General features: G+C 37.6%; 1 protein-coding gene across 6 annotated transcripts in view; it reads right to left on the bottom strand.

Annotated features, from left to right (window-relative positions):
• RALGPS1 (Ral GEF with PH domain and SH3 binding motif 1) overlaps positions 1-18867 on the bottom strand; it is a 154694-nt gene that overhangs the window by 25124 nt on the left and 110703 nt on the right. For 3 of the 6 annotated variants that reach the window (XM_049833313.1, XM_049833312.1, XM_049833314.1), the window contains exons 14-21: positions 7797-7923; positions 6730-6881; positions 5379-5430; positions 5009-5089; positions 2771-2876; positions 1877-1969; positions 1596-1701; positions 402-493 (exon numbers count right to left, since the gene is read on the bottom strand). The exons of 1 other annotated variant lie outside the window; for it this stretch is intronic. In XM_049833313.1, the coding sequence (XP_049689270.1) occupies positions 402-493; positions 1596-1701; positions 1877-1969; positions 2771-2876; positions 5009-5089; positions 5379-5430; positions 6730-6881; positions 7797-7923 (809 nt within the window). Of the gene's footprint in view, positions 1-401; positions 494-1595; positions 1702-1876; positions 1970-2770; positions 2877-5008; positions 5090-5378; positions 5431-6729; positions 6882-7796; positions 7924-18867 lie in introns of those variants that run through there. 2 more of the 6 variants (XR_007510064.1, XR_007510065.1) reach the window with 2 other exon arrangements.

Below are 18867 nucleotides of genomic sequence, written 5' to 3'. Positions count from 1 at the left end.
GGACAAACATGGCATTTTTAAGGATGCTTTCTTCAATGGCACTTACAGACCCAGGCATTGGAGTAAATGCTAGCATGTTTGCTTTCTTTGTCCATGAGAAAGCCCCTTCTGAAGTAGAGATGGGGCTACCTCACTTGAAACACTGAGTGTAGAGGTTATATGCTGTTGAGGTAACCACACCTATAGCTACACCTGCACAAATCCTAATTTGGTGGGAATTCTGTAGTTTTAAATAATTTTTATTCCTCCTATTGAAAAATTGGATCAATGTATAAAATAAGGAATTATGTCTGTCCCCACAGGACTGTGTGTGCACACAGACTGAGAAGAGACATCTTTTCTAGTAAGGATTTCCTGGAAAAATATGAAAAAATGGGTAGAAGTCAGTTTCACAACCTTACCTGAGGCTTGTTACTTTTGCATGCATCATCCAAATGCTTATGCCATAATATTGCATGAAACCTTGAACCAGTCTGGAACTTGTAAACATTGCCTACAAAAATAAGAAAATCAAAGGTTCTAAATTTGCAGACAGACATGTAGTTTCAAGGGATTCTAATTCCTGTGCAGAAGCCGAAGTCCTGAAGTAAACTGTTAAATTTATCTGTACCTCAAATATTCAAACAGGATGTTGCTCATATAATGGAGACCATGTGAGGCATGTTATCCAACAATCATTGTGTGAAGGGAGTATGAGAACATACGTGTCCTGCAAAGCTAAGAAGAGCGTATAGGCAGAGAGGCCAAATTACAGCCACAGAGAAGACCACTTAGGCCACATCTAATTTACTTCTGGCTTTCTTCTCATTCAGACTGTTGTGGTTACTGCCAAACTTCTTATGAATGTTTTTGATATTTGTGAACTTAGTTTTATTCGATGTTCTATTGAGAGTTTCCTCTGTGCCTCCTTATTTTATAAATTGTTTCTTGCATTTCAGTCAACACCCAAGAGATGCACTTCACACAATAGATGCAAATCCACATCCAGTACCCAAGTTGAAAACATAAAAAGTGAAGGAAGCCTCAAAAATTGTTATGTAACCACTCAAAGTGCAAAATAATTCCAGGGACTTTCTGATCTTTTCAAGTTTTTGAAGTTTAATCAAGGTGGAAAAGTTATTAAACTTCAAAATTAATTATTTAAAAGTAATTAATAATTACTTAAAAGGCTTTTTTTGGGTAAATGGTTTGATGTTTGAAGAGTTTTCGTAATGTTTTAATTGGCCTCGGTGTAAGTCAAGATTTGATGTTGACCAATTTTAAGAAAGCTATTCAGATCCTCAGAGATCAGGGTATGCGGGCACATGGACATGCAGCAATCTCATATTGGTTGGGCAATTTCTGCAAAACTTACAGTAACTGCCAAGATACAGCAACACCTCTGTAGCTACCATAGAAGCACCACAGCATATTGTAGAAATACGTTCACTTTCATTTGTACCCTGCCTTGAAAATTCTATATTGAAAATCTCCCTCTTCAGTCTTTTAAATGAGTGCCACTGCAAGTTCTGTAATCTACAAACTCATTAACAGAGATTAATCTATTTCCTGTCATAGAAATACAATGCAGACAATGTCCATCCTGCAACATCTACCTTTGTCAGGGTTATTTAGCTGGAAAATATCAGGATGCTCAGGGTCATCAGGCAGTGCCACCATCCAGCCCACAATGGAGACTTTTTTACCAGGTGTGGATTTATACTGGAAGAGACAGACAAGTCAGTCACAGCTGAGACTGTAGCAGGGATTAAACTTTTGCCTGTAAAAGTTGTGCAGACATACAGCTTAGCCTGGAACAGCAAGTACACTTCAAACACCCTTCCAGATCTGCTTATGAATATACTACTTTTGGTTTTAGAACAAATTGAAAGCTTACATGTTTTCTTTCAGTGCCTCTTAAAGATTTTGCTCCAAAGTACAGAAGAGTTGATCCTGAAAGCATAACCCAGTATCTAGTCCATGAGGAGAGCTGAATCAGAAAGGAAAAAAATTAGGAAAAACTCTGCATATGTCTTGACATTTCAAAAATCTATTCACCAGCAAGTCCAAGTGCCAAGTCCAAGGAATGGAGAGTTAGATAAAGAGTGATGTAAATCAGCCCAGCTACCTAAATTTGGATGGCTGACTGTGAATCCAATCCATCTTACTCAGGTATCTCATAAAAATATCAGGACTGATTGCTTCACAGGAAAATAGTGTGCTGCCTTCTACTGGACAGATCTTAGACTTCTGCATTTGATCAATAAAATTTATTGAGATGACATCTCTGCAATTCTTCAAATCTTTTAGCACTGAACAGTAGGGTTGCACATAAAAAATACCAACGAACTCTGCAGAAAACAAAAAATTACCAAATGCGTAGGACCAGAACCATGTGAAACCTGTGAATTTAGGTTAAGTATGAATTACCATGACTTTGGTGCTATGGGTGGGTGGCCTGCAGCCTTTCCATTTCACCATGATACTGAATTTCTGCCCTCACAGAAATGCATGCTGATTTATAGAGCTGCTTTACTCTTGCTCTGCTGTCGCAACCTAGAGACATTACTCACAAATGCAGGGAGAAGCAAAACTGCTGTAGATCAAATGGCGTACAAAGGTTACAACCTTGTTATAAGCCAGCTAAAACTTTGAACAGAAAATGATTTTACAATTGATAATAACAAGGAACATTGTTTTGTATGGTATCAAGCTGCATGTTTAATCTAATCCTGGAAATTAAAACAGCCACTACTGAACTAGAATCACAGGAAGAATTAGAATCACTTACAGTAGGCTTCTTGCCTTCTTTGAGCAATGTTTTTCTTCTTAATGGCCCTTCCATGGTAATGACTCCTGTGGCACTACCTAATGTGCAGCTGCAGGCCCCTGTTGGGCTGGAGAGACAAAACACTACTGTATGTATTTCAGCAGATAAATAAGGACAAGAAGCAAGAAATATAATTTAGCTCCAAATACATTTTTCCTGCATTGCCTGACATATATCATATAATCTGACACTTGACTTTATAATATGTATTTTCCAGACCTAGGTATCAAATAGGAACCAGGATCTTTGAAAAATAGCAAATCAACAAAAGGTTCTATTCTGGGGTCTGAAACATGAAAAAAAACCAAACCAGAATAAATATCGAGGCCCAAAGTCAAAGGGAAAACAGGCAATTTTCTGTTTTATTCTGGTAAATTACAGAAATAATCTGGATTTCTGGAAATTTATGGCTTAAAAGTTTGGCAGTAAGAGCTCCCACAAATGTAATTTTATCTTGAAATAAACTTCAGCTTTCAAAAAAAGAATGTAGGAAATTACCTCAGCTAATTGGAAAAAAGTTGGGAAAAACTATATAACAATGCCAAATAGTTTATTGTACTGTGATTAAAATGTTTCATTTCCCAGGATGAACACAGAGCTTCCCACATACAACAGTGAAAAAGTGCTACCACTGAAAGAACCTAAGCACAGGCTAAGTTAGAAATGTAAACAGCCATTAAGAGCATAACAACCAAAGACTGATTGGTAGGTGATGATATGTTGTAATTATCTGCTGCTAACCTCTCCATGCCATGTGATCACAGCCCTGATATTCTTATAAATACAGGGGCCAATGAAGTTTACCAGAGCCAACTAAATCACATCTAGTAATGAATACAAGGAAAAGGACACGTGTATGATCTACCATTCAGTTGTGAAAGGAACACTATTCTATGAACAAGTATGATGGTGTCATATAAACACATGCTGGTGAAAGTGATATACACAGCAACACCACCTATGCAAGAACAGCACTTCAAACTGGCAGGTGCATCTTCGATTAAATGGAATTGCCTTGTCTGTGCTAATGTGTATTCCTGCCAATTCTAGTTTTCTGATAGAAATGGTAGAAGATTCCAGAAAAGGAAGAATGAATGAAAGCATTAGAATTACTTGATGGTGGATAAATGTAAGAAATGTATTTTAGGGAATAATTCTTCTTTGTGGACTTAATAGGCTTTTCACATTTTTGTCTTCTTATATTTTCTATTTCTAGCTTGTATGCATTTTTGAAACAAATCTACCATGGACATGTTAAGAGAGTATTTTCCAGAAGCAGGTATAATAGCTGAAATATTGTTCCAAAATTTACTCCTTTACTTATTTATAATGTATGCATTTTTATTCCTGTCTAACTTCTTCTAACTTGTGCTGCTATCAGGTGTTACTAGCTCAAGTAAAACGGCTGTACTTACATTTACATATTATATCAACATTTCTACAGTGGCTGAAACAAACTAATTTATACAAAATAAAATCTGACTGGATTGAAACTCCAACTAAGTCTCAGCATTTGCAGAATACTGTTTCAGGGCCCTATTTTTCTTACTGTTCATACATGCTTCTTCACTTCCCACTACCACAGAATTTATCAAGTCCAGATCAGGTATGGATGCAATGAATGCTTTTTATCCCTCTAATTATATACAATTTTCCACATCACCTCTCTTTGGCCTGTAAACGGATTACCTGTTTCTGAAAAGTCCAAGTCTCAGTGACTAGCAAGATTCAGAGTGCCTGCTAAATATGGCATTGCTGATATTCCCTCTCTTACTTGGGGTCCAAGGTAACACTACTGTACAAAATCAACACATCATACTATAGCCCTCCGACACAAACAGATGTTATGGGTAGCTGTCCTGTCAATCAGGAAGTAAATTGTGAGAAAGGATCAAGAAGGCAACCTTCTAACATCATTATTTGTCATGGAAGGCAAAGATGGCCTTCCTGACAAACCTGCTTCTGTAATGCCATAAAACCCAAAGTAAACGCTAGTCTTCTGCAATATGGAAGCCAGACATAATTAGTTAAATTAATAGCTAAACTGAATTTCATCTGAATGGGCCATACCCCTGCTTTAGCATTAAGAGGAATTTTTACAAGCAGGAGGGGAAGTCTCCCATGAGTATCTAGGAAAGCATAGAGACCCAAATGGAAGTTCAGCACCATACACTGAGTAAGGCAGACCCTGAACTGTACCTGTAGACACAGCTTCGACTCCTAGGAGAATTCCGGATCGGTACCCTCCAGTTAGGCCCCAGCGTGGCATATAAACGACCCCTGTTTGTGAATGCAAATATCTGATGAGGGAAATTCTAGTCTGAGACTTCAACAGTTAGGGTTTGGTAAACATGACAGAGAGAGTTCCCAATATTTTCAGGTCCATGGGAAGAAAACCACAATAAATTTACAGTGCTTTATTTCAAAAAGTTTGCCATTTTTTCCTAACTATTCAATAATATAATAAAAATAACTATTGATTTAGGGATTACCTATGTTAGGAATCATTCATTAATTTCTTAGCTAAGTCTGTAGAGTGCTCAGTGAGCGTACATGAAGACTAACTCACCTTTCAAGCCCTGACGGCAGCTCCTCACTAAATTCTGAGCTTTCACTGCTATCTAGAAAAAGAGTAGTACAGAGAAGGAGTAAGAAAACCACCCAAGGGAAAAATACAAAGCTGATGTATGTGGCTCACCAGTATAATTTTATATAGTACCATGGAAATTGCTTACTCAAATCATGTTTCAAAGCTGAAGTCTTTAGAATTCATGGTAAAATCTGAAATTGGAAGAGGCTTACATGAGCCTTCCCATTTATAATATCTCACTGATGAATGAAGTCATTGTTACTTCTGTGTTTAAATACCAGACATCTACATGTCTTAGTTTTCATTATGCTGCTTTTCCTTCAAAAGCTGAGCACGTCAGGAACACAAATCCAGTTACTCTGTAAGACAGTATTTCTACCACAACATCTGTAAGTTGATGAAAGTTGTTAGACGTGATATCACTGTTTGTTTTCAACAAGCAATCACACCTGTAACAGAGGATATGCCAGCTGTATGCTGCTGCTAGGAGCAATAACAAATCAATATGATGGTATTCACAATGATAGTCCCCATTTCTCCTCCAAGCCCATGACCAATTTGTCTCTCTCCTTCCCTGGCACAGCTATTTAGCTCACAGTTTTAATTTGCCCAGGAGTGATCTTCTAATGCGCAGTATAACACAGTGAGCTGTGCCTGTATTTTCCAAAGTTCAAAGATCATCTCAGTGTCAAACTCTTGGTGTAACCAAGTGGTTACTTGGTCAAGTAACCAGCTACCCATCACAGCCTATTTCCTATTCTAGAAATAGCCTGAGTCACTTAAAAGGTGGCTTTCTATTGCTTAGAACACAGATGCTCAATCACTTTGTTTTCATAATAGTAATAATTTTATTAATTATAATACCATAATGTAATTGTCATCATCCTCTTTCACAAGTTCATTTTATGTTACTTTTGAAGTCTCAGAGAGCACAGCTAAACTGTTCTCCCATCTTCTAAAACACATCATTAAAATTAAAGTTTTCTTATTGAAAAAGTACCTTTCAAAGTATATATCCACTTTTCAGTAGCACTTTTTTATTTTTCCCCTGGTGAAAGCTGACAAACACTGTGTCACATACAAAGCATAAACAAAGACAATCTTCCTTCATGCCACTTTTACCAATACCACCAGTAGGTAACTGAGGAAAGCTGAGATAAAGTTGACTAGGTAGCCGAGTAGCAGTTCTGATCTACTTTCTTCCACGAAAGGGACCAGTCTCTGCACAGGAGCGAACAACCCTCCTAAGCCCCTACTTCTGGGTATCTCTGTGAGTTTCCAGAGCACTGGGACAGAAAGGCAGGATGCCAGTTCCCCACACAGACTCTACCTATGGAAAGGCCATTGGTGAACAGCGAGTTCAGAGCGTGGCTGCGTGCTGGGCTGTGCGACTCCAAGACGCTGTCATCCAGGAGGTGGCGCGGCTTCTCCGTCGGGAAGGTCGCGCTTTTGCTCTCCACTACGCTGAACTGACACATCATGCTGGAAAATTGGAAAGAGAAAAATGCACAACCCCTCTTATGTCATCTAATAGCAACCTTTGGCTCCTGGTATTTCCACTCAGACTTTGCCTTATCAATCGGTTATTAAGCAGCAGGCAATTAAACGGTACGGCTCACACTTTCCCTCTGCTGTGCATATGCTCCTTGACTTCCAAAACAAGTCTCACATTTTTGTGGTCTTTGTAAGTAACAGTTATCAAATTTCTGCAGATGAGAATTTTTAAGCTTTCTGACTCCTCTCCATACAAAACCTGAACACCCTGGGTGGAGGCAAAGGTAGAAAAATAGAAAGAGCAGACCCCAGCTAAGCCACTGCTTAGTGGTCCTTCACTAAGCTGAACTAACACATCAACACTCTATGACCTTGGACAAGTCACGTGAACTTCTTTTACCCTAACCCATTAATTGTGAAATTTGGTAGATGCTGAAACCTTAATTGGGGAGCAGGTGCTCTCACTTAGCTGGGTAAATGGTAGAGAAAAATGTTTCTAATCTATATTACCAAGGTAAAACTGTGCAAAAGGTCACAACTTTCCTGAATGGTAAGGTGTGCCAAGCAGCTAGTAAGCTTCCTTAGATGTATTAGCAAGATGTTTAAAAAAAAACAAAAGAAAAAAAAAATCAGTTATGCACACCAGGAATCCACAGACCAAAGTGGACACACAGCTTTCAAGTACTGCCAATGTCTGGCACTAGTGGAGAATAAAGTCAGCAAAAATAACCAAGTGACAAGAGAAAACCTAGAGAATACACAGTAAAGCCTGAAGCACTCTTGCAATACAAGAAATGGAAGGGACAAATACCAGTGTTCTCAAATACCAGAATGTTCTGCTGCTATCTTACATCTTTGTGATGCACAAAATTGCCTCAACGTGAGACAGCCTGGTGTACCCACTTGTTTCCCAGGCTGTGACTCTTCCTGTGCCTTGGTACAGGAGGTGTAGGTAGACTTGCTGCTACTGAGGCATCAGGACACGTGGGTCTCCTGCTGAATTTCATAATTGCTGACATGTCAGATGGACCTAAAAGACAGAGATTATTTAACACTGAACTGATGTAAACCCCAGGAATTTCACAGGCTGGTGTGTTTAGCCACTGATTGAAATGAATTGTTACAGATAACCAAAAGGCACCATTTCTGAAGAGCTGTTTCTTGTGCATTAGGGTTACACTATCCATTTCTGCTACGAATTCATCTCTGTATTCTCAAACTGTCTGGAAGTAATTTTTAAAACAGCTTTGCACATACTTTTAACAATGAACTCCTACAAAAAGTCTTGGCACCTTTACAACAGCTGGATGTGCCAAAGTGTAATATGCAGAGCCATAAAATCAGTTTGTACTTCGGGTGTGAGCAGGAATGCTCACACATGTTTTGAATTTTGTTCACAACTCCATGTTGTGAATAAACTGTAAACAATCTGCTCATACTGACTCACAGCTTGAGCATGTAAGAGAAAACAAGGGCTTTTCAAGTATCTAATGGCCAGACAGATGCATTACTTTTCAATCATCTATGAGCTCTAGAGATGTCTCACTGCAATTATTCTTCATCTCACTTTACAGATTTTATGAGGCCTCACGGAAAACATGGACAAGCTGTTCTTGTTCCAGTTCCTTGATACTGTTCCCAAAAGGCTGGCAGTGAACTTTGTAATACAGTGGAGAACAACATGGCCTATCATCATCCTCAGTGAATGCAAGGCTATTCTTGGCTTCACAAAAACCAGCTGAGATTCTACTTTTAAACATTTGGTTGTGGCATTGGTGCTTGTGACTGAAGCAGGAATAGTGGTCATGGAAGTGGCCATCTGCTCCATATCTATCTCCAGAATTTGTACAGCTCAGGTAGCAGCGAAACAGACTTTTCCCTACACTACAGGAACCACTTCTTGGAGGCTCCTGCGACCTTACCTTAGTCAGCTTCTGGCCTCTAACCTAAAACCACCTGTTAAGAGGTCAACAGAGACAGAAACTTTGTGACGTGAAAAACGACACACAACTATCATCAGAATCCTTACAAAAGTGTCTGGCCTCAAATTAGTGGTACACAGAAACAGAAAAAAAACCCAAACAAAACCCCAACATTCCAGGGCACAGTTTGACAACAGGATGTGAAGGTACACTCGTAACAGAAATCATTCTGAGGGGGTGGTCAGTCACTGGAACAGGATCCCCAGGGAAGTGGTCACGGTACCAAGCCTGTCAGAGTACGAGTGTCTGGACAGTGCTGTTAGTAATATAATTTAGGTTTAGGTAGTCCTGCGAGGAGCAGGGTGTTGGACTCGATGATCCTTATGGGTCCCTTCCAACTTGAGATATTCTATGATTCTATCTGTTATATAGGCTACTCCATCTCTCCTCAAGCACAGAAGTTATTCATCAGTATCTTCTGCCTTGAACTGAGGATTCATGAGACACAAGAAGAAACAGGAGAACTGGTAATGAGTTTGTCCTAGTAAGAGGCAAAAAAATAATACAAATAGATGCAAGTTGCTTTACTGTCCATACCCACTCTGCAATATAGACTTATATCAAGTTGTATGAAATATAGGAATTAATTCCAAATTACTTGTGTTTTTATTTCCCCACAGCCCAGACCCAGGAATTTCACTATGAACTTACTATAAAGAATTGCAAAGTTTTTTCCCTAGCAGTCACTGTGCTGTTTAATTAACAATGAAAGCAGCCTCAAGACAAGCAGAAAGAGGAAACTGCTTCTAGCAATAACTGAGAGGGGAAACAAGTTCATTAGAGGAACCTTCAGTAATACTGTTCATCAGATCATCAATTTAGTGGGAGAACAAACAGAGAAAACAGTTTGTAATCCTGTTTTCTACTTTATTCCTATATACCAGCTTATATAGGACAGCACTTTTGCCTGCCTGTCTTTGCTAGCATCACACAATTGAGAATTTGTGAAACATGACACCTGTAGCATAAGTCACTGGTGTATGTGGCTTTAGAGAAGGTCTTATGTTTAAAGGCCACATGCAGTTTTAAAAAAAATGCACTTTTCATCATTACTTGATCCAGTGATTCAACCAGAACCATAGCCTGGGAGGTTGGAAGAGGGCTGAGTACAATGTTCTGCTGCATTTTCAATTAAAATTTTGTTGCATTTGGGCTGTAAGATGACATTAGAAGCTTCTTCCCTAAAGACGATAAGGTTCACTTTCCTCTTCTGCTGTGGAGGCTAAGCACAAGTTAGAATATAAAAAGTATGAATCCGAGCACAATTAGGTGGTAACTAGTTTAGTGTAAAAACTGTTTGAATTCGCATTTCATTATTAGGTCTGAAAATCTCGTCTGTTGCATTACTAGCAAGCACATGTATTTCACTAAAGTCTTTTACCACAAGTTTTCATTACAAATTCTTAAAATTTACGCAGAGACAAACCAAATGCATTCAGAAGTTTCAGAAATGATTACAAGTTCTTTTATTTGAAAACCTTCAGCCCTTCTGATGAACTAAGTTCACAAAAAGGAGTTTTCTCTACATGCTTTGTTTGTAGTGCCTTTCCATCAGATATTTTTCAACTTGTGAACAGTAAAACACTTAGGACTACTGAGGTGTTTACTACCTGCTAAGAAGCTTCAAATATATTGGAACTGAGACCCAGTATGAAGATAGTGGCAGCTGAAAGAATTTTCCTGAAAATTATGAGCATGTAGAGTCTAGTCTGAAACTCAGCATAAACTTCAGTGTTAATGTGGCCACTCTGAGGTTACCATCACAGCTTGCAATGCATTGTCACTACTCGTCCCTTAATTTGGCTGCCAGGATTGGTTCAGTTTTCTATTGCTTCCTGTTGTGTCATTCAGCTTTCTCTCTGGTACCAGTTCTAAATCCTGATTTACATTAAGTTCTTTTAAGTGGATGACATTATAGTTCACTGAGAGCTACTGAAGCATTATGTTTAACAAACTGTTGAAACTACAGCCTGTGAAAGAGTAGCAATCTCAAGGCACAGCCCTAAAGGAGTACCAGTATGGTGCAGTGCTTTTTCACACAAACACTATGCCACTTGTCAAAATAACTGTTAAATTTTCTAATACACATGAGTTTAAAGGTTTAAGTTTCTCACTCTGTAGAGTCACAGAGCTGAAAGCAATAAGAATCAAGTTAACTGAACAGTCTAAGACATTGTTCATCAAAACAAAGCGTGGAGACTGCACCGAAACTTCTTCATCTAGAGAAAGAACAGCAAAATAACAAGTCTTGTGCTGACACAATCAAGCCATTACAAAATCAAAGTCAGCAGGATTTTACTCCAGGTATTTTAAGGTATTGATAGGTTCAGATGTTATCACTATCAAAACCTACAAAAAATAAGAGATGTTGTCTACCAACAAAAATAGTTCTTTGAGAGTTTTCACTCTACACTCCCTTTTTTTGGAAATCAGACCCCCATTTAGGAAGCATGAAATGAAATTTGCACTAATATGAATACAACACAAAAATATTTAAAGATTCATCATTGTAACTTGATTTTAGCAAGAGCTTTTATTACCTGGACAGCTTAAGAACAGAAAAAGTTTGTTAAAAAAATCTCTGAAACAAATGATATAATGTGTCTAAAAGGACTGCATATCTCAGATTGAAAATAAGATTATGGAATCAGACTTCAGTTCAGGTTAAAATACTGCCTGGCTAAGGTGAGATGTGTCAAGGGTGACAGAATTTGTGGAAATAGTTATAGGAGTCTTACAACTTAAGCCAACAGTTCCAGTCTGGCTTCCTTGCTACTATACATGAAAATCACAATTGCTTTCATCAGTCCTATGAAAGGAGGTAAAGGACTTATTCTAATTGCTAGTTAGGTGTCTTTAGTGAAGATCCTGATGACAGAGAACAAAATGCTTTGTGGGATAAGATGATGACAGAAATATCAGCTGTGCTGGTATTACTCTGTTTGGAGTGGCCATTTTCTACGTTGTTCTGCATCTCCCTCATCTCCAAGGCAAGAGAAAGAAATATATACAATTTGGCTCTGTTAACCCTGTGCTAAGGTAGAAAGAAGCTGAGCTTAGAAACCTTTACAAAGTCTTTGCATCTGCTCTGCTGCCAAATGTCTGAAGAAGAACTGTGAAGTTCAGCATTCTCATTAGATGGGACCTGTGCTGCAAGGTACACTCAGTTCAGCAAGAAGTCTGGGGTGCAGAGGGCGTCAGCATGAGTTATGGGGCACAGGGGAGATGACCTCATTTCTGTAAAGGGGTAAGAGACAAGAGAGCCTGTGCCAAGAAGGATGCCAAAGAGGGTAAAGTGGTGAGATAGTGATGAAAACTGTAAGGACCAAGGGATGTTTCTGGACATACCAGACTGCTGAGCAATTAGCTGGTGAAGCTATGCCTGATACTACTGATAACAAAATTCCAATATTTAAATTCATTTGAGATTGAGTTATTTTGTCCCTTTTTTTCCAGTAAGTGAAGTCATCTGCTACTGCTAACTCTCCTCTTTACTCTCCTGGCTCCACTCCTAGTGCATACTGTTACCCTGATTGCTATTCTGTTATTTTGCCTTTCATGGAGACAAAGCGCTCTTAGTAGGATTTTCCAGTCAGCTGGCATGAACAAGGGTTAGTTTGGTTTTCATTATTTCTCAGCATAATTTTCAAGACTATGCTGACATGCACAAAAAAAAAAAGTATAAAAATATTAAAACATTATTAAAAATTTGTTTGCATTAGGGAACGTGAGACAACTTCATCAGTGAGCTGAGTGCTGTTCAGAGATATGTGGCAAGAACATTTGGAAAAGTTTACACATATCCCAAAGGATCTCACTGTTTTTTCCTTTGCATAATTTTTCCATGAATAATCCTTCAAATGTTATAAATGAATGTTACTTTTGCAATCCTTCAGTAGAATATGTGAACATTTACACTCTCCAGAGCTTTTAAAAAAAGCAACAGGGTGAAGGAGTTACAGTTCACAATTTTTCTCCACTAAAAATCTATCAATAAACCAATACTAGGTATCCAAACAGAAAACTGAAAAGGAGTTGCATATTATATGCTGAAAAATGGAGTGACTTTTCAGGAAGGTAAACCAGTCTCAACTATTTGCCGTTTCTTGGTGACCAGCTAAGAAGTAAAACTGATACATACCAGCTCTGTTTCTAAAACTTAATAAAGACATTCCAAGCAACAGACTCTCTAGTTAAATCTTCGCTGTAAATTTTTACTGTTACCATTGTAACCGAAGTCAGTGGGTGATAATTAAAACTTTCAAATAGAAAGACCTACTTACAAAACACACAGTAAAGAACTCAAGAAGAATTTTGTGTGCAGAATCGAGAATGACGAAAAAAAATAAATCTAGAACGATGGCTATTGCAAAAGCATAGTTTTAACCTTTAGAGTATTGCTTTATAATTCAACTAAAGCCTATTAATACATACAACATGCAAGAGACATATATGTTACAGCTGCTTCTCAGACAAGAGCAACTAAGAACAAGATTGGCTGCACCTCTTCGTGCTCCCCTAAGCCCCTCCAAAAGCCCACAAAAGGGGGGGGAAAGGTGTGTCTTGGTCAGACAAATTGAAGTCTGCCTGCTCTCTTTGGAAACAGTATGCAAAGGCCTGTTGCTGCAGAGGTCAGGAAGATGATTTTGGTTATTGAATGAAAGTACTCTTTTTTTCAAAAGGACTATGAACTATTTCTAATATCATGCCCTGGGAGTAAAAGGAACATAAATAGGATTTTATATTTCTGCCACATGGTCCCTGTTGCTGTAATTAGTGTCCTATTCTAATCTCTACCTCCACTCTACATAACAGCAAAGGTACAGATACATTTATAAAAAGTAATTTGGAAACCTCATTCTGCAATGCTTTTTTTTTTTTTACCCTAAGGACAATAATTGCTATAGAATATTAGTCTCTCTACTTTGGCAATCAAGAATTTCTCATTCTAGAAATATCATAGGAAAAAAAGATTAATTCACTGTTTCATTCCAGACCTTATATTTTTAATCTTCCACAAATCCTTACTCTCTCTTCATTTTTTTGTATTTAAGATTGCTGCAAATAAACTGGCTTTGCTGCACTGTCCTTTCCTTCTCTACGTGTTTTTCTTTCACTGGCAGTCCAAATGAACCACGATTTTCTCAAGTGCCTTCTACTTCCAATATATGTAAAGAATATCCTGCTATCCTCACATTTTCCTTCAAATCATTCTCAGTTTCTTTCATTTCTATCTTCCACTTATCCAGCTACAGCTTGTTCTTTTTTCTTGATTCCCTTCTACTTCTCAATGATCCTTCCTTTATTACAGCCTTCAGTGGATTTTCAGGTGAAATGTGCAGGTTTGCTTTTCTAAATAATCAGAAAACAGCTTAAAGAAGTCTAACAACTTCTTCATTTAGTCATCCAAAAAAATCATGATATGGACATTTTCTTCTTCCCTCAAACTCAACTGATTTGCTTTGTGCAAGTAACCTTCCATCCCAAATTTCTTAAACAAGCAAACAAAAAATGAGAGACTGAGAAAGACCCGGCGTACATGGTATTCTTTTGCTTCACTTTACTTCCAGGTTCTATTTTTTACAATCTATTTTATGTTTACAGGACTCCAGAATACAATTATTAGGCAATTTATTAGAAGATGTTGTCTCATATATATCTCCTCAAATCTCTAACAAGAATAGTCTGGCCCAGATTTTTTTTTGTTTTTTACAAATGCTACCACCTACTGGTGCCAAGAATGCTTGGAACAGATACACAGTGTGGTCCTCCTTCGATGTAGTCTTTGCTTTATGTTCAAATTCGCATGAACAAAATCCACTAATTTAAAGGTTAATTCCAAAAGCATGGTTTGCAGTGAGGGAATAAACACTGACATGTATGTCAATCTTCTGTATGTCTATCAACAACAATTAAGAAAAAGAGAACTTTCAATCACACGAGCATATTAACTTATACTTTTTCTTCCCATAAATTTAAGTATAACAGTGAATCATGCTGGGTTGTTATCTCAGAATACTAATGTCCCTTAATGGGCAAGTACAGCTTAGGCAGGGGCAGCTTTGTTCACCCTGTCTCCACTGCTGTTACGAAAAACTTGTGTGTGTCTGAGGAGTAGTTCAATCTTCTTGGACCGTTCCATTCCGGCTTACTTTTTTTTGCTGTAATGCCAGAAAAGGACCAAGTAAGTGATGTGGATACAGAGGGGTGTTATTTTATGTTAATATATTAAGTGTCAAAACGTACAAAATGGACCCTAGAGGAGTTTGTCCACTAGTACTTAATCCAGTATCTCCAACAGTAGGACTGTAGAAATATGTTAATAATGTAGTGAAACATGACATTACAGCACAGGCAACATGACAAGCTTAAAACAGTTAGCAAGGGCAACAGCAAACCAGACAAGTGCACCAGAAACCTGGGGCACTTTTTTCTGTGCCACTCTATCAAGATCAAGTACAACTAATCACATTTCTAATGTACTTCTGACTGCACAGTAAGCACACTTGAGTGTATTTCCTAAAAATGCTTCCTGAATAGAAGTGACACTTTCAATTTCAGGTGTTACTTTTATGAAATCACTAATTGTCAGCATTTGTGTTACTTACACTGCACCAGTGGACTGTGCAAAACCCTGACTTACACGTCAGCAAAAATGTTGAATTTTTTGCAGCTGGATCTGCAGGGTAGCCCATGAGCTTGGATGACATCCATACTGGCAGTGAAGACATAACCATTGTGAGAGCACAGCTGCAGGGAAACTCCAAAGTTTGGGTTCAACGAAATACACTAACCAATCCATGCAAAAAATAACTTTCTTTTTGCAGAAATTATTTCAGGTGACTGCTCTGAAGAAAGAGACAAAAAAAACCCCAATCCAGAGCAGAAAAGCCCCTTGACTTCTGGCTGTTTTACATGCTCTTAACATTCCTAGGGACTAACAGCTTAGTAGTTAAAATAAGCATCAGTAAACTAGGGCATTAAAGAGACTTGTTTGGTAAGGGAGTCACAGGAAGTAATAGGAAGTGATAAAAGTTAAAAACTGAGCATGACCATTCTCTCCCTGATAACTCTATATTTGCTCTGACAGAATATCCTTCTACAATTTTTGTGAAGCTTTGGTCTGTTAAGAAAAAACCCACAGCACACTAACTCTGGCTGGATTTAGTGGTTGATAACATGTGAATCCCACACATTTGTCAGGCATTAATTTCTTTCAAAAATAGTCAAATGAGTTGCAAAAATTTGCAGGGAAAGTATCACAGAGGAAGAGATTGGAAATGAGTGTAAGTTTGAAACTGAAGAGCAAAGTTTTCTGGACGGTTTGTGAAGAAAACTTAAGTTCTTCCATTTCTACCTTAAGTATAGCATAAGAAAAGCAGACACTATGCACATGAAGCAATAACCAAGCACTTGCAGGAGGATTAGACAATCCTCATTTCCACAGAACGATTGGCTGCTAAAGCACTTAGCACAAACTATTTATTAGTTGCCAAAGCAACCAGTAAAACAAAAGGCAAACTAAATGTCAAACTCAGTGTTTACATGGAAAATGACAGTGTGGGGTTTTTTTTATTCTAAAATGCTGGGACTGCTGTACAGACGTTACTAGTGTAGTATACCTACTTTCAGAGGGTTACAAATGTGCAAACATCCCAGTCTTTCTTCCGTTTCTACATTTTCTACATTTTTAACTCCTACATATCACATAATTTACATCCGATAAATCTACTGCTTCTGATTAATTAAGATAAATATTAGAAGTTCTTTAGCAGCTCGCAAAACTGAATGGACTAAGCACTATGGGCCGAATTTCACCACAATAACAAAAAAGAGAATACACCTGTTTCAGATTAATTACTCCAGATTCCTGGTAGGGTAGTAACATAAAAACTCTGGTCTACTTATTCTCCTCTCAAGAATTATACCAAGACCTACTTGGAAAAAAAAAAAAAAGAAAAAAAAAAGGAAAAAAAAAAAAGAAAAAAAAAAAGAAAGAAAAAAAAAAGAAAAAGAGGGGGTGAGGGTCCATCCATTACTATTGCACAATTAAACCCCCATAATAAGGGCTGCCCACAGCTGAGGCCTGGCTGTTGCTAAAAAGGACTTCTAAATGCTAACTCTAATGAAGGGCTTCCTTAAAAATCACAGAATCATGAAGACCAGTCTTTGAATCACTTAGTATTAGATATAATGTTCTGGATATGGAAATTATTTTAACATTATTTTATCTTTTTATATTGTTTCCCAAGACAGGATAAACATAGTATATTTCAGAGAAGGAGTAACCATTTTCTATATTCTGATTAGCACTGCACCCTGAACTCTTCAAAACAACATTAAGATGATAAAAAACATGCATAAAGTTTTCTATACTGAGCTACAGTTGGTGTGCAAATTCTAAGGAACTTCAGTTGCTTAGGTGGCTAACTTATTTACCATATATTACATTAAATCTTTTCTTTTGTTCTGGGAAAATGTATTGAGTTATACCTTCCAAAACAATCTGTCTAATAGCTGTACCATAAATGCTGGGCACCTCCTAGCCAACACTACAGGAACACAGATGTCTTTTGCAGCTAATTCAACTGGAAACTGTGAACAGTTAGCATACTATAAGTTCTCCAGCTACATTCTCTCTCTCAAACCATAGCAAGGCAGAACGAACAGACTTAAGTTGCTGCCAAGGAAGTTGTGTGAATCACACAGTTCCTGAAAGCATACAATTAAACTGTTTAAAGCTCCTTTTTAAATGCGACTTGCAAGAGACAAGAACTCTGCAGCATCATGAAAGGCAAGAAATCTTCCTGTGAAAGCACTATTCACAATTATATATGCATTTGGTAATTAAATGAGACCATCTTAGCCACTAATATACAAAACATAGCTTGTTGTGAGACATTAACTTTAATCAGATGTCTGCCTCCTGTTTGAATTTACTGGAAAACCAGTTGGCAACCGAAGTGGAAAATGGACACATGGTTTTCTCCAGTACTTTGCAAACAGAAATACTGAAGGGTTTAACTGTTTTTATTGAGCCTCACACTCATAAAGATACTTTAAGGGGAAAAAAAGAAACCCACAATGTCCCTGGCTAGAGTAAACTGTTAATCTTCTTTTGAAAAAGAGAAAACTGAAGTTGGGTAGAAGATAAAGTCACAGCACTGGGAAGGAAAATACATTTCCATCATCAACCCAAGTAATTATACTTTAGGACATGAAGACGACACTATTCCCTGCACTTAAGTCCATTATAGACTTTAGAATTATTACCACAATACCAAGCTTTTTCTACATATTTGGAAACATACAGCAACCTATAAGAAGGCAGTATGTCACACGCCTTAGACTTACTGCTCTTAGTAACGTATTAACATTTTGACTATCAGGATAACTGAACTGATGACTGCCCTTATGGGCCAAGGACCTTTATTTTACCTTAAAATCACTACATTCAGACTCCTATGCCTTAAATTATTAACTGGAACATTAAACTACTGTCTAAAACTATTTTGAGATCATCTCTTATCATTATAGTTTGCTGCCTGCAAAGGATTTACTCCTGGCACACAATGACTGAGGTGGAAATAATTTCAAACTATATTTGAATCCATATAAAGTTGACTCAATTCCCTTTGAATGTGCTATTTTTAATTCTCCATGGTCAAATATCTCATTACTGGTATTTGGGTATTTTAGCTCAGAATTATTCAAGACTAACATATGGCTATATTTCTATTTATTAATGTTGTGAAATAAACAATAAATTATTGCCTTTATGCTTAGTTAAATTTCAATTTGAATTCATGCTAACTTACTTAACTAACCTTCTCCAGGAATGATTTTTTTTTTTCTTTTTCAATAAAGTACACTGGATTCCCTTTAGTAGCATTTTTGCAGTGACATAGGTGCAGGTCACTGAAAAATTCATGTGGGTATTACAAAATGCTGGTGGCATTCATTGTCTAACTGGCAGTAGGTGAGAACCCTCT

The sequence above is a fragment of the Accipiter gentilis genome, chromosome 29 (assembly GCF_929443795.1).
Source record: "Accipiter gentilis chromosome 29, bAccGen1.1, whole genome shotgun sequence".
Taxonomy (NCBI): domain Eukaryota; kingdom Metazoa; phylum Chordata; class Aves; order Accipitriformes; family Accipitridae; genus Astur; species Astur gentilis.
Note: the sequence above shows the minus strand (reverse complement) of the source record. Positions and strands in the feature narration are given on the sequence as shown.